At 35.6% G+C, this 16202-nt stretch overlaps 1 protein-coding gene across 1 annotated transcript; it reads right to left on the bottom strand.

Annotated features, from left to right (window-relative positions):
• Positions 1–8253: 8253 nt before the first annotated feature.
• LOC102893858 (olfactory receptor 5AC2-like) lies at positions 8254–9193 on the bottom strand. The gene is given in 3 exon segments (XM_015592135.1): positions 8254–8808; positions 8811–9109; positions 9112–9193. Coding segments are annotated over 3 exon segments (930 nt in total). The 5' UTR covers positions 9188–9193.
• Positions 9194–16202: the final 7009 nt, after the last annotated feature.

The raw sequence follows: 16202 nt of genomic DNA, 5'->3' as shown, positions 1-16202 counted from the left end.
AACACAATGCTGCAGAGTCACCCTTGAAGGAGAGGAAGTTCCTGGCCTCATTTGGGGGCTCTCCAGCTCATGTGGCTAGCCCAGGGAAGAGGAGATTCCAATAACTCTGACTGTAGAGACTAGAGGGGATTCTGGCCATCTAGGTGAGACAGAAGGCGACTGAGCCCCTAGATGTCCCTTTGAAGGACCCACGCAAAGTTTTTCTGACCTGTGGACACTCACCTGGGACATCGACGTGGATTCATTCTGAAAAAGTCTCCATTAACTAGTGTCAGAAAGAAGGTTGGAAAGGCAGCCACCATTGTGCCTTAATCTGGCCCCATTATAGACCATGCCAGCTTGATTGTGCAGACCCCTTCCACAGAGCTATTAGGAGACGCTGGTCTGAGGGGATCAGCCCAACCCACCTAACCTGCAGACTGCTGGGAGAAGTTGTTTATGGTTGGCTGCCAAGCCCTGAGCTGAGTGATTCCAAGTGAAGTATTCACAGCCAGGCGGCCATTGTTGTGAGCTGCGTTTCTAATCCCAGCAATAGCGGCCAGGGCTGCGAGCCCCATTTCAGAGATAAGGTCAGGCAGATCTCTGCTGCCAACATGAACTTGGGTAGATATCAGGGACTCGTGGGCCAGTTACAGATAGCAGTTGGTCTTGCTGTGACCTGGGTCTTCTGCGGGAATTTACAACAGTTACCAAATTTCCAGCAAGACTGAGGCTGTTTTGATCTGACAGCCACTGTCTCTCTGAGACCTGCCCCACCCAACCTGCAGACTGCCTCGGGCAGGTATTATTGGCTTGCAGCCAAGCTCAGCTCTGAGTGATTCAGAACCAAGTGTTCACAGTGAGGCGGCCATCCTTGTGAGTGGCCTTTCCAATCACAGCAAAAGTGGACAGCCCTGTAAACTACATTTCCATTCCCAGCAGGCGACCACAGCTGTGAGCCGCACTTCATTGGTAGGGGTAGGCAGATCACTGCTGCCATCATGAACTTGGGTGGATTTTGAGGGCCTGTGGGTCAGTCTCGGACAGCAGCTGGTCTTGCTGTGACCTGGGTCTTAAGTGGGAACTCACAACAGTTATCAGATTTTCAGCAAGACTGAGGCTGTTTTGATCAGACTGCCACTGTCTCTCTGAGACCCTGCCCCACCCAACCTGAGGACTGCCTGGAGCACTGTTATTGGCTTGCTGCTAAGCTCAGCTTTGAGTGATTTAGGACTAAGTGTTCACAGCTGAGCCGCCATCGTGGTGAGTGGCCTTTCCAATCACAGCAAATGTGGCAAGCCCTTTAAGATACATTTGAAATCCTAGCGGACGACCAGTGCTATGAGCCACAGTTCAACGGAAAACATGGCAGAGTGAGAGACGTCCCCAGGTCTCTCCCCTTGAAACAACAATAAGCTAAACATCTAAAACTCAACAAAAAACACCCAAACTGCACACCAGCACGTCTGAGCATGATATCTGCACATAAGAGCTATCACAAATCTTGTTTAGCTCTTATCAAGTCACTCCATAATAAAAACCTGTGAATCTCTATTGCAAATTGAACAAAGCTCCTCATCCTCAGTTAGCCATTCAAAATGTCTCCAAACTTTATTTTCAACTTATCTGTTCAGGTTCATCTCCAAAATGTACGTATGGCACAGCTATAAAAGGTGCTCCAGTTTCCCAGGATATTGAAGAATCTTTAATGTTATTTGTGATGAATTCCAGTGCTCATAACAACCTATTTTATACATGTCAAATGCCCATTATCTATACTGCTATCATAATTTATATATATGTGAAATTACAAATGGTCAATATGTCCCTTGGTATATGAGATATGGATGAGTTCCACTGATATATATCATTAGACTATTCCTGATCTGGAATTTTTCTGGTCCATACAGAAAATTCAGTAGTTTCCTTGAGTAGCTAGCATTATTAATATTATAGTTTCAGATATTCTTATATTTATAGTGATATAAAATCATATTCACATGGCTTGACCCAGTGCATTATTAGACATAGGATGGATGTACATGAAGATGGTGTCCACAGAAACAAATGATAGAGTGAAATGGGAGGCCTGTGGATTGTAAGGTATTGAATCATGTGACTTCTTATCTAATCAGCTGCCGCCAAGGTGGTAGGGACCCTCATGTAATAAAAACTGCACACTTGGATGCACAAAGCTGCTTTAGGCTCAATGGGTGTAGGAAATACCTAGAGTTTTGTAGACTATTTTATAGGCTCAATGACACTTGGATGCACAAAGCTGCTTTAGGCTCAATGGGGACAATGGTGTAGGAAATACCTAGAGTTTTGTAGACTATTCTCTAGTTTGAACACTAAGTTATATACAGAATTTTCTATAAAATTGTATGTTAAGCAATATAGAAATCCTAGATGTTGTCATCTAAGAATCATACATCAAGAAAGAAATATGGCAGAAACAGAAAAACTTTGCTCATTTATTTAGACAAAGATTTTTGTTTTATTCATCACTAAAATACAAGAATATAAATAAGAACATCAAAAGGCATGCAATGGATACCATACAAGAAGGAAAAAAGTAAAAGGAGATAGAAGATACAATAAAATTTTAATTTAATTAGTTCCTCTAAAATGAGACACCAATATAAGAAGATTAATTGGAAACATTGAAAATTTTCAGATGGATACTTATTCCTAAAAAAATAAATTTTGTATCTCTAATACTTTTAATAACAATTTTCATTGATATTATCTGTCAGAATTAAATTGAAATTCATACATATTAAAAATTTTTCTCTTCTTATTTTGAAAATTATTGATAAACATTTGTCTAAATATTTGTGATATATTTAGATCAAAGTTTTAATGTCAGAAGAGAACTTCACTTGTTTAAAATTACTTTTAAAAGTGACTATAATTACCTTAAAATGCTTTAAGAGGATATATAATTACCTTAAAATGCTTTAAGAGGATATATGTATTTAAAACACATGAACTTAATATCATTTAATCACAAATAATTTTTCTATACGAAACTCTTATAAAGCAACTTGCTCAAGAATAACGTAGTTGAGGATATCTAGGTCAGAAGCATGGCAGCATGAGAGATCTCCCCTGACCTCTCCCTTTGAAATTATAGCAAACCAAACAGCTGCAATCCAACAGGTAACACCCAGCCTAGTACACAAACATGTCTGAGAGATCTGTGCATCAGAGCATCTGATGGTGGGCAAATTGGGCAAGCAAGGAGCAGGAAAGGGAGAAGAATGGAGACCAGTGCTACAGACGCAGCCCAGAACTCTCTGCAAGATCTGAGGAAGGGGGGAATGAGGTGGCCCTTTTGATTATTTGAAGCCCGACCAGTTTTGCTCAAGTGATCAGCATATTCCACACAGCATTCGGTATTGCCAGGCAGAAAACCAAATCGGGGCTGCCTCCCGTGACCCTCCCAGAGCTAGCAGCGAGCCCAAGGGGAAACTGCAGCAGTGAAAACTGAGACACATACTGCAGCTGGTACCACTGCTAGGGGTGGATATATAGAAGCAAGGCAGCTGAAGCTTGGTGGCCAACATTACTGGAAGGAAAACAGCTACAGACATACCTCTGGCTTCTCCTGACTCACCCAGCCCACACCTATCCAGGCTGATTTGGAAGGAAACAGCAAAGCATTGCATCTGGCTGTTGGGGCAGCACGAGGACTTCAGGGGCTCTTCAGAGACTTGGAACCCCATTGACTTTCACATTCTCCCACAGGGGTAGAGCCCTGGACCGAAGAGACCTGGTAACAGAGGAGACACACCTCCTCAGGGAATAAAGGACATTTTTAGCCACAAAGCAGAAATTCAGAAGGCTTGGACAGTGCAGGAGGCTTGGGTGCCACCTAATAAAAAAAAAAAAAAGAAAGAAAAGAAAAACCTCGTCTTATCAATATGCTAAAAAGTGATTACTCTTAATAAAAATAAGTTGTTGTTGTTGTTGTTGTTGTTTTTTAAAATGGAGTACCTCCCATTAATCCCTAGGCGGAGAAATAATCCATCAAACACCATGAACAACCAAGGGAACAAGGCAGCTCAGAAAGAAAATGAAAAACCTCCAGAAAATAAACTTAAAGATATAGAAATATACTATTTAAATAACAGAGAATTCAAGATTGCACTTCTGAAAAAACTCAATGAGATACAAGAAAATTCTGATCAACAGTTCAGTGAGCTCAGAAGCAAGATTAATGAATAAAAGGAATACTTTACCAAGGAGACTGAAACTCTAAAAAAGAACCAAATAGAACTTCTTGAGCTGAAGAACTCAATAAAATGAATGAAGAACAAAATAGCAAGCTTAGGAAATAGAGCTGAACACATAGAGGAAAGAATTAGTGGTACCTAAGACAGAAATCTGGAAATGATACATGAAAAAAGAAAGAGATTTGAGGGTGAAAAAAATGAAAGAAGTCTACAAGAACTATCTGATGCCGTCAGTAACAAGCAATATAAGAATAATAAGTATACCAAAAGGAGAAGAGAGGAAGAAGGGAAGAGAGAGCATATTCAAACAAATAGTTATTGAGAGTTTCCAAAACCTATGGAAAGAAATGTATCCTAAAATCCAAGATGCAAACAGAACACCTAATTATCTCAATCCTTTTCCAAGACATATTATATTAAAAGCCTTTTCCAAGACATATTATATTAAAACTGTCAAAAATTAATGACAAAGAAATCTCAAGGCAGCCAGGGTAAAGATGATGGTAACCTATAAATGAAAACTCATTAGACTATCATCAGACTTTTCAGCACAAACTTTACAAGCTAGAAGAAAGTAGAACCAAATATTCAAACTATTGAAAGGAATTTCCAGCCACGAATAATATATCTAACAAAATTCTCCTTTAGATATAAAGGAGAAATAAAGACCTTTTCAGAAATACAAAAGCTGAGGGAATTTTCCACTACAAGGCCTGCAGTACAAGAAATACTGAATGAGATCATCTTATCTGAATCAAAAGGACAGAAAAATATAAAACTAAGAGTAAGATGACTAACAGATAGAAACAGGAAAGTGCAACTCTTATTAAGAATAGGGTATTATAAACTCAAACATTACATAATGGTTAGAGGTCAAAAAACACTTTAAAAGAGAAAACGATAGCTACTGTAACCTAGACATGAAATCACAGCAAAAATAAGAATAATTTGAGACAAGAAAACCAGAAAAGAGGAGGAGGTAAAGATCTGACTCTGCAAAGGAGAATGGAGATAAGAAAAGCAGAAGAAAAGAACTACTGTATATATAAAACTTTCCTTTACATAAACTTAATAGTAACCACATCCCCACCCCCCAAAAATCGAGAACTAAAACACGTAACATAAAACAAGAAGGAACAGAAAGAAAAATCATAGAACACCAGCAAATTAAAATAAGACGGAAACATAAGGGCAAAGAAACGATGGAAGCACTGAGCTACCAGAAAACAAAAGATAAAATGGCTATAGGAAAACCTCATATATCAAGAATCACCCTAAATGTAAATGGACTGATTTCAGCAATAAAAAGGCACAGAATAGTAAACTGTATCAAGAAACAAAACTCAACAATATGCTGCCTTCAAGAGCCACATCTCACTAGCAAGGTCAAATATAGACTCAAAGCAAAAGGGTGGAAAACAATACTCCAAGCAAATAGCAACCAGAGAAAAGCGGGTGTGTCATAGCTAATGAAATAGACTTCAGGATAAAAAAGGTAACAAGAGACAAAATGGACACTTCATAATGATAAAAGTGACAATACATCAAGAAGACATAACACTTATCAATATATTTGCTCACAATCAGGGAATACCAAGATGTATAAAACAACCAGTAACAGAACTAAAGGGACAAATTGACAAAAACACAATTATAGTAAGGGATCTAAATACTCCACTGTCATCTGTGGATAAATCACCCAAACAGAAAATCAACAAGGAAATATCAGCACTAACTGACACATTAGCCCAACTGGACATAATCAACATTTACAGAGCCTTTCATCCCAAAACACCAGATTATACATTCTTTTCTAGTGCACATGGAACATTCTCAAGGATAGATCATATGTTGCGATGCACATGAAAGAGAAGTTATGACAGATGTCAGCAAACTACAAAGTATCATACAAGAAGATTATATGCCATAAATTCAATAACCTAGAAGAAATGAACAATTTCTTAGAAATATACGACCATCTTAGACTGGATCATGAAGAACTGAAAAATCTAAATAGACCAAACAACAACCGTAAGGAAAGTGAAATAATCATCAAAAACCTCCCAAAAAGTATAAGTCCAGGACCAGATGGCTTCACTAGTAAATCCTACCAAACAGTCAAAGATGATCTAATACCTGTTCTTCTCAAACTCTTCCAAAAATTGAAGAAGAAGCAATACTTCCTAATTTATCTTATGAGGCCAACATTACCCAAATACCAAAACCTGGTAAGGATAACACATAAGAAGAGATACTACCATTTGCAACATAGATGGATCTTGAGACAGTCATGCTAAGAGAAATAAATCAGACAGAAAAAGTTGAGAACTATATGATTTCACTTATATGTGGGATATGAAAATGAAAGCAACAAACAAACATGAAAGACAAACAGAGACTTATGGACATAGACAACAGTTTAGTGGTTACTAGAGGAAAGAGGGATGGGAGGATGTAGATAAGGTTAAAAGGGGTCAAATATTTTGTGACGGAAGGTAATTTAACTTTGGGTGGCAAATACACAATGCAGTATACATATTATTTAATTGTTCACTTGAAACTGATATAATTTTATTAACCAATATCACCTCAATAATTTTAATAAAAAAATCCTCATTTACCAAACAAAAATTTCCTGAATTAAGTTAGCCACCAACACAGTAAAATTAATCGAGCCTTATGGATATTAATAGTATTTCTAAAAATAATGCATCTCAGTTGTGTATATTAAAAATAAATTTGTCAGTGAATATCTGTAGGAATAAAATTATAGACCCATACAAACATATTAAATTTTAAAATTTATACCCGTGTCAAATAATAAATTTATGATACATACTGTGTTTTCATTTTAAATAAGTATTTTGGTGTATCTGTTGGAATTACAACAAAGAAAACTAAAAATAACTTCTAAAATACTTCAACAAGAATTACATTTCATTCCAGTTTCAATAATTTGTATTTCATTTTTCTTTCTTATAAATTCTTTTTTCCTAAACACAATGCTTGAACAAACAGATTGCTCAAAGAACACAATTATGTCTTTGTAAAAAAAAAGAGAGAGAGAGGTGTTATTTTTATTATACTAAAATAAATTAGTATATTTATTAATGTAATCTTCTCACTGAATTGAAAGTAAATTGGTAGCCAAGACTGCAAGAACCTAGTCTCAGTTTTACCACTATCTCAATTTTGTACCCACTTAACCAGTTTCTCAACCTTGCCTTCAGCCTCTTGTAGTATAGCAAAGCAATCCCTATGCAAATGTTTGACCAGTCTTGCTATCACAAATTACTCATGTAAATATAGTACAGGAGATCTGTAATATTTGAGAAGGCTATATCTTGAGATTTTTCCAAATCTGCAAATTTCCACATACCACTGTATCATATAATATCTTATGTGAAAGTTAATATGTGGTCTTCTAGATATGGGAAGTTTTAAATTTTGATGTCCCATTATTCAAATGCAAGCTAATCTTTTTTTTAAAATTGTTAAGGTGCATCAAGTTTTTTAAACCTTTTCATTTTCTTAATTTTCCTCCCTGTTTATTCTGAAATGTTTATTTCAGAAACATTTCCGATAATAATCTAAGTCTTTATCATTTTATTATGGTGTGGTAGAGCATCACAGAACCCTATTAACATACAGATCTAGCTCAGGGAACTAGGATCAGTCATGAACTAAATGACTCGTACTTATACACCAGGCTCAGTTACTGTCAACTGTTAAATATAATTTGAGAGAGGAGTTCCTAGCAGATCAAAAATTTTCAAAAACTAAATATTCAGATAAAAAGGAATTACAACATTTGAATAAATCAACTGTGGATGATTTGAGTCATTTGAACTGGAGTAGTAACTTTAACTGGACTCAAATTCAAGTAAACATTGTGTGAAGCTGGTTCCTTTATCCAGTGATCAGTGACCACCCTGACCACTAGCCCTCTGGTGCAGGGGCTAATCTATAAGACTTGGGGACTTGTTTACGCAAAGAGTAAAAAGAGAAACAATTTGAAATTTCCCTTGGCAACTGTTTACTTCTTTGCAGCTCTTCTCAAGGGACCTATAACCTCTTTATTTCTCAAGCTATAAATAAATGAGTTTAGCAGGGGAATTATAATTGTGTAAAATAGGGAATACATTTTGTCCTGATCTTCAGCTAGGCCAGATGCATGGCGCACATACATGAAGATGAGAGTGCCATAGTACAATGAGACTGAGAGCAGGTGGGCACTGCACGTGGAGAAAGCTTTGCTTCTGTCATTTGCAGACTTTTTCTTCAGAATGTCAAAGAGAACACGAGCATAAGAGATTATGATGGTCATTAAAGTGGATATTTCTATAAAAGCTGCAAAAATAAATATCATTAGTGCATTAATAGATGAGTCATTGCATGAAATTTTGAATAGTTGTAAAATTTCACAGTAGAAATAATGTATTATGTTAGACCTGCAGAAAGTTAATCTTAACAAAAAGCTCACATGAATTAGAGGCTGCAGAAAACCTAATGCGTATGAAATACTTATCAGTTGAGTACAGAGTCTGTTGGACATCATCACTGGATAAAGCAAGGACATCATCACTGGATAAAGCATATGGCTACATAGCGATCGTAGGCCATTACTACCAGGAGAAAACATTCTGTAGTTGCACTGGAGGCAAAAAATTAAAATTGGGTGATGCACTCAGCTAGGAGTATCATTGCAGTCTTGTCTAAGAAATTGACCAGCATCCTAGGAGTAACAGAAGTTGAAGTGCAAGCATCTGCAAAGGCTAAACCACCAAGGAACAAGTACATGGGTGTGTGAAGATGGGCATCCTTCCAAATAAGAGCCATCAGTCCAAGATTGCCCACCATGGTGGTGAGGTAGATAATCAGAAACACAAGAGGAGGACCTGCAGACATGGTTGCTCTGTAAGTCCTGTGAGAACAAATACAGTCACCAGAGTCTTGCTTCCTTCTGACATATCCACACTTGATCACTGTAATGAGAAAATATGTGACAAAGACAATTTAGAGATAACACAGGTAGTGATATTTTATTTGCAAATTAAATTATTATACCTTAGCGTTGTTTTCCATTTAATAAGTAGTTTTTAAAGTTTAACCTTCATCCTATACTAAGTCTATTTACAAATTCTGTTTTTAGGTATCTGACCTAAAATTCGGGGCGGGGGGGGGGTGGGAAACCCTGAAATCAATGCAAATATTTGAGCCAATATTAAAACCATGTGTGAAAGGCTGTTGCATGTGGAAGAGATGCAAATGCAAAACCATTGCATGTGGAAGAGAAATAGACTTACAATTTAGGTATAACCACATACTTTTTATTTCAGAAAAAAAGAGAATGGACAGAAATATGTTGGGAAAATATCTGTAACATTCTGCATATATGGATTAATAATTACAAAACACGCACACACACACACACACACACAACCCCTTAAAACTAGGTGAAAACAAGTTAACCTAGTGAAACAAATGGACAGAAAATATGAACAGACATGTTTATGGAAGAGCAAGTCAATGTGACCAATAAATTTATAAAACAATGTTCACTCCCCTTAAGAATTAAGAATATTTTTTAAATTGATGTAGTATTTTCACTTGTCAGATAAGCAAAAATGCCATTTGAGAATTAATATCTGCTAATGACAGGAAAGTGAAAAAAGATTTTCTAATATAACTGGTGAAAATAGAAATTATAACAAATTTGAATCTAACATTATCTGTCAAACTTAGAAATTTATATAAATTTTGATCTAGATATGTATTCTAGAAATAATATCACTCATATGCAAGAATAAAGTACAAGGATATGTAATAAAGCATTGTTCATGAGGGCAAAACCTAGAAACAAAGAATACTCACCAACTATAGAATGATCATGAGTATCATTCAGACATAAAAGAAATGTATTTGAATTGTATCAGTTAATGATGGGAGGATTTTCTCAATGTATTATTAAGTGATGGAATCTAAATATATAGAACTTTAAATTTTATGATCCCAATTTTATAATTTTCAAAATTTTTATTTATAGACATAAATAAATATGTGAGTATGGATAAAGATGTACAATAATATACCAAGTTACTAACATTCGTTTTCTTGTTTAGGATTAGATGTAGTGGTAGGAATAGAGAAAGCAGAGGAGAGAGAGTCTTTGTCACCTCCCCCAACACGCACAAAGTTCACGATAAAAACATATATGATATGTTCTTTTATAATTGTGTTATATGTGTGTGTGTCTATGTTTATGTCCATGTGTCTATCCATATCATATGCATGTGTGTGCATAGAAAGATATATAAAAGGACAGTCACTAATAGAAATAAAAATAAAATGCAATTGTTACCTTTAATAAGGAGATTTTGACATGGAAAATTCTAATGTAAAATTAGGAATAAATAATTTGTAAATTTTTCTAGGAATATATCTTAATGATCTTTAATTTTAAAAATTTTATATTTAAATATAGTAAGTATATTGTGTTATATTGGTTATATTAGTTTCAGGTGTACGATATTGTTATTCAGTATAAAATGCAATTGTTACCTTTAATAAGGAGATTTTGACATGGAAAATTCTAATGTAAAATTAGGAATAAATAATTTGTAAATTTTTCTAGGAATATATCTTAATGATCTTTAATTTTAAAAATTTTATATTTAAATATAGTAAGTATATAGTGTTATATTGGTTATATTAGTTTCAGGTGTACGATATAGTTATTCAGTATTTTTATATCTTACAATGTAATCACCTCACTAATTCTAGTAATCATGTCACCATGCAAACTTATCACGATATTGTTGACTATATTCCCTTTCCCTTTTACACTCACCTCCCACTGCCTTCCTTCTAGTAACCATCCCTTTGGTATCTGTTTCTGCCAGTCTGTTTTTCTTTCATTTTGTTTGTTAGTTTGTTTCATCTTTTTAGATTCCACATGTAAGTGAAAACATCAATATTTGTCTTTGCCTGACTTATTTCACTTAGCATAATGATCTTTAATTCTTAATGATACTTTCCATTTAAATATTTGGTAATAGACCTTTGACTATTGAGAGGAGGAATGATTTTTTTAAAATAGTCAGAAGGTGTTTTGAAAATTTTAAGAGTGCGTCCAAGTATAATAGTCATTTTTATAGTTTTCTTCATATAGTCTGAGTACTTTTCTTGTTAAATTTATTCCTAAGGGGCTTATAAGTTTTACTGCTATTATGAATATAATATCTGATATTTTTATGGAGTAAGAAGGTTGTTTTTTTTCTGTGACTTATAAACTATATCTGAAAGAAAATCCAGAACAGAATTTCCCAAATATTTTGGAGTGAATGTGTAATCTCCTATGTTCCTTGAAAAGGGAACAAAATACATTTACTATATTAATAACACTTGAAATGAATAATAATAAATAATAATAAAATAATAATGTAATAAAATGAATAAGAAAAACGTTCATAATTTTATAGCCATACCTCACAACATTTACAATACATAGAGATATTGAATGAGAAAGCATTAAAAGAACTAAGTTTGTTTAATTGGTGAGGGGAATAATGAGTTGTTATTCTCCATTTTCACTAAGCTACAAAAATTTCATAAATTACTAATCGCATACCTTTAGGGAATCTATTATTAATATATGCACCTAAAAAAGATTCACTGGAGTACATTTGATGAAAATAGACTATGTGAATGTTAAGGAGATGTCATTTTCTTTTCCAAAGTGGAGATTGTGTCCTAAATAAAGTGGCCTTGCTTTCTTTGCAATCCAAATCATCAAATAACAGATATTTCTAATTTTACTTTATGAATTCAGTATAATTAAGCCCAGAAGTAGCAAGCTTTGGAAATATTTTTTCCTTAAGACTAATATGAAGGAAATTTCTCCAGGTTAGAGTAAAACAAACAGTGCTGACTATATAATATATATTTATAGTATAAAGAGTGTATCACTCACTTTAACCCTTATTTGATTGATTCCATGAAATTTTAAAAGTTTATGTTAATGACAGCCACTAAACTCAAAGGGTAAGATTATTTCATTCCACAAAATTACAAATAAAGTAGATATAAGGTGCGTGACTATGTCTCAATTCTGAACTCTCTACATTATAAAATAAAATTTAAAGCTGTCGAATCATTCTTATTGTGATTAAAATTTCCCATTTACTTCATTCTTCTATCAAAGTGTATTAGTTGTGAAATTTTGTGATTAATATGTCTTCCTTTACAGTAAGCCATTCTCTCCTATCTGTCCAGATTTTGAAAGCTGATTGAGAAAAAATCTTAATGCCTCACTGGAATTTTAATTGCTTACATAGATATCTTACATAAATATTTTGTTATATCTAAGGACAAATTGCAAAGCTCTAAGTATAGAAAATGTAGAAATCACTGCACTCTCACCCAGTTCCTGCAGAACATTGGAAAATTGGAAATAGTTTTCTTTAAGTAACGTAGAATATGCAATAATAGGCAGTAATTACAGGCACATTTATTTTCATCAGCAACTCCAAAATGAAGGAAGATAATATTTATTACTTCTATTTCTAAACTTGTTCTATTAAAAAAAAAAGGAAGAAAAATATTCCCTCTATGCTTCCAAAAAATTCTCTGTAGTATGTAGTCAAATTTGTTCTACTGGGCATCGTGAGTTAATCATCATTTTATCCCCATAACTAGCTGTTACAATTAAAAACTGTATTTATAATCCACAGGCTTTACTGTGGGGACGTCTATACAGAACATCAATCAACAGATTTTAGGAAATATCTGTTTGCCTTTCTCTTGTTTTCTTTAATGATGTCATCATCCAGATACCTACTTTTGTGTTCCTTTGGGAGTCTCAAAGTTACCTCAGAGTCACCATGTCCAAATTTGAAATTAGAATCTTGTCATTCCACCCTTCCCAATGTTATCTCAAACCTTCCAATGTTCTCTATCTTGAGGAATAACACCACTAAACAATCAGTTATTCAAACCATAAAACAGGAAGATGTTCTCGACACTGAACTCTTCCTCAGATTCCATAGATCAACCATTGCCAAGTTGTAAATTTCACCTCCTAAAGTCTTTCATAGCCATCCTTCTCACACTCTCGACAAAAGTCTAGCCGTACTCCCCTCTTGCATGGACTACTAAAATAACTTCCTAACTAATCTATCTAAATCTGCAAATATTCTCATCCAGTTCATTCTCCACACTGCCTCAAGACCAATCTTATAAAATATAAAACTTGTTATGTCACTATCCAGACTCCTCTTATTCACTGCTATGGGCTGAATTCTGTCCCCCAGAAATTCATATTTAAAAGCTCTAACCTCCAGTACCTCAGAATGTGACTGTGTTTGAAGATAGGGCTTTTAAAGAGGTAACTAAGCTAAGGCTATTAGGGTGAGTCCTAATTCAATCTGAGGAAATTTGAATACACGAAGGAACACCAGCTGTGCCCACACACAGAGGAAAGACCATGTGAGGACACAGAGAGAAGGCAGCCATTGGTAAGCTAAGGGAAGGGGCTTCAGAAGAAACCAATTTCTATTGACATCTCGATCTTAAACTTCCAGCACCTGAAACTGTAAGAAAATAAATTTCTGCTGTTTAAGCCATTCAGTCTGTGATATTAGCTATGTAGCCCTGGTAATCTAATACATACACCCATACCATCTCCACTTAAAACTCATAAATATTTTTTCCATTGCACTTAAACCAAAGACCAAAATCCTTAAGCCTAGTTTTTCCTAATCCTGTATCATAAAACAGATCCAATTTTAACTACATATAGTTTTTTTCTTTTGCATTGAATATTAGTTGTATTATTAGATATACTAGGTATATTAGTAATATTAGATATATTAGTTGTAGCAACCCTAGCTGTTTTAAGAAATGGACCATAATATCTTAGTGAGTTAACACAATAAGTTATTTCTTTCTCACATAAAATATAAACAGGTTTCTTAGTTGGTTCTGTTCTAATTGGATCCTTTCATTTTTTATCTCTACCACTTCAACACATGACTTCCATGTTTGCTGGATCAATGATACTAAAAATAGTAACTTGTTGAAGAGAATGGGCCAGAAAATCCTACGGTCTCAATTTGTCTTGTAAAAAAATAATATAAATGGAGGCGCTTTAAAATGATATTGGAACTGCCATCCCAGACAAACTGCCTTGCATGTCTTAGGCTAAACCTTTGGAATGTTAAATAAGCTATGAACTGGGCCTAGAGCAACACTAGTTCGAAATAACTATAGCGATAACAAGAAAGCAGATATTATGACTACTAGACTGAAGACTTTTGAACTGATTATTAAAAACATTTTAGCATTAGTGTCACTATGTTAGCTTATATGCACCAATAGAAACGCCTTCCTTCTATTGATATAATTGTTCCCCTTCTTTTTCTCATAAATACTTCTTGCCTTTGTTTCCTAATGGGAATACTATTTGAGCTTCTGGTGAAATCAGTGTTCTCCAAATAGCTATTCATTTTTTAAAAATCTCAAATAAATGCTTGTTGCTTCTCACTTTACAAGGCCTTTTATATTTTGGTTAACGGTCTTATTTTTTTTCATAATGGGTAAACTTGTATTAAGTATACTGAGCTATACTTAACAATGAACTTTCAAATGTTCTGTATCAAATAGTTATTCAAAAAATGAGACAGCCGTGACTTAATGTGTTAATATATTTATAGACATATAAATATATTCACCACAATCTAGTTTTAGAACATTTTCATTCTCACCCCTCCCAAAGAACTCTATACCTATTAACAATCAAGCCCCATTTCTCCTTCCCTCAGTCATGGGGCAACCACTGAAATACTTTCTGTCTCTCTAGATTTGTCTGTACTGGACATTTCATAGAAATGATATCGTATTATATGTGATTTTACTAACTTTTTTCATTTAGCATAATGTTTTAAAGTTTCATTTATGGGGGACTGGTCAAGATGGCATAGAAGGTAGATGCTGTGCATGCCTCCTCTCACAATCACACCAAAATTATAATACAACTACAGAGCAACCATCACTGGCTGAAGAGAAGCCCTACAACTAGGTACAAGCATAAGAAGTCACCTAGAACCAGTAGGAGGGTCAATTATGAAAGGCCCAGTCCCACAATCACATGTGACAATCAAAAATGGGTGGGTTATTTTGGTTGCAGAGACCCCTCCCCCAACTGTGGAGCGAGGGGTCCCGGCCTCATACTGAGTTCTCCAGGCCATAGTTCCAGTGCCAGGAAGAGAAGTCCTCACAAACTGGCTGAGAAAACCAGCAAATGTTGTGGCTGAATGAAACGGAGGGCTGCAGGAGTTGCCAGCATTCCTCTTAAAGGGCTTGCACCTGGACTTACTCGCTGACAGACTCACTCACTCTGCGCACCAGTACTGGGGCAGCTGCTTGAGGAGCACCAGGGACATATGAGGAGACAATGAGTTTTTGATCTTCAGGGCGAGGGCTGAAGGAGTGGCTTTCTCCTGGACAGAAATGCTGGCAGTATCCATTATTCCTTTGTTGAGCCCTTTCCCCTCCCAGCTTGTGGACACAAGTGCCACAATGTCTGAGTCACCATCAACCTGGATAACATAGGTCTCCCTGCCCAGGCGATTCCCTGAAGCTCCACCCTTCCACAGTCGTGAATCCATCCAAGCTGCTTCCAGTTGTTTATTCCATATATATGGCCTGTTGTGGCACTCGCTGCGACTCTCCTAAAATTCCATAAGGCTCACAAAACCCAAAGAAGCAGCATCTGGCCTTGGCATGTCTTATATCTCTTGCTGAGCAACCCCAAGCCCTGCACTAGCGGCAGCCGGTCTCAGTTCCTGGCTTGGCCTCTTGAGACACTTATAAGCCCAGCATAGGTGGCAGCCATCTGCAATTGCTTGATGATTTTTATGGGGTGGCCCTGGAGGTGCTCAACTTGGCCTGCAACTGGACCCCTGCCAGGCGGCCCTTGGGCTGGCA

The sequence above is a fragment of the Pteropus alecto genome, unplaced genomic scaffold, assembly GCF_000325575.1.
Source record: "Pteropus alecto unplaced genomic scaffold, ASM32557v1 scaffold610, whole genome shotgun sequence".
Taxonomy (NCBI): Eukaryota; Metazoa; Chordata; class Mammalia; order Chiroptera; family Pteropodidae; genus Pteropus; species Pteropus alecto.
This window is presented reverse-complemented; position numbering and strand designations above follow the sequence as displayed.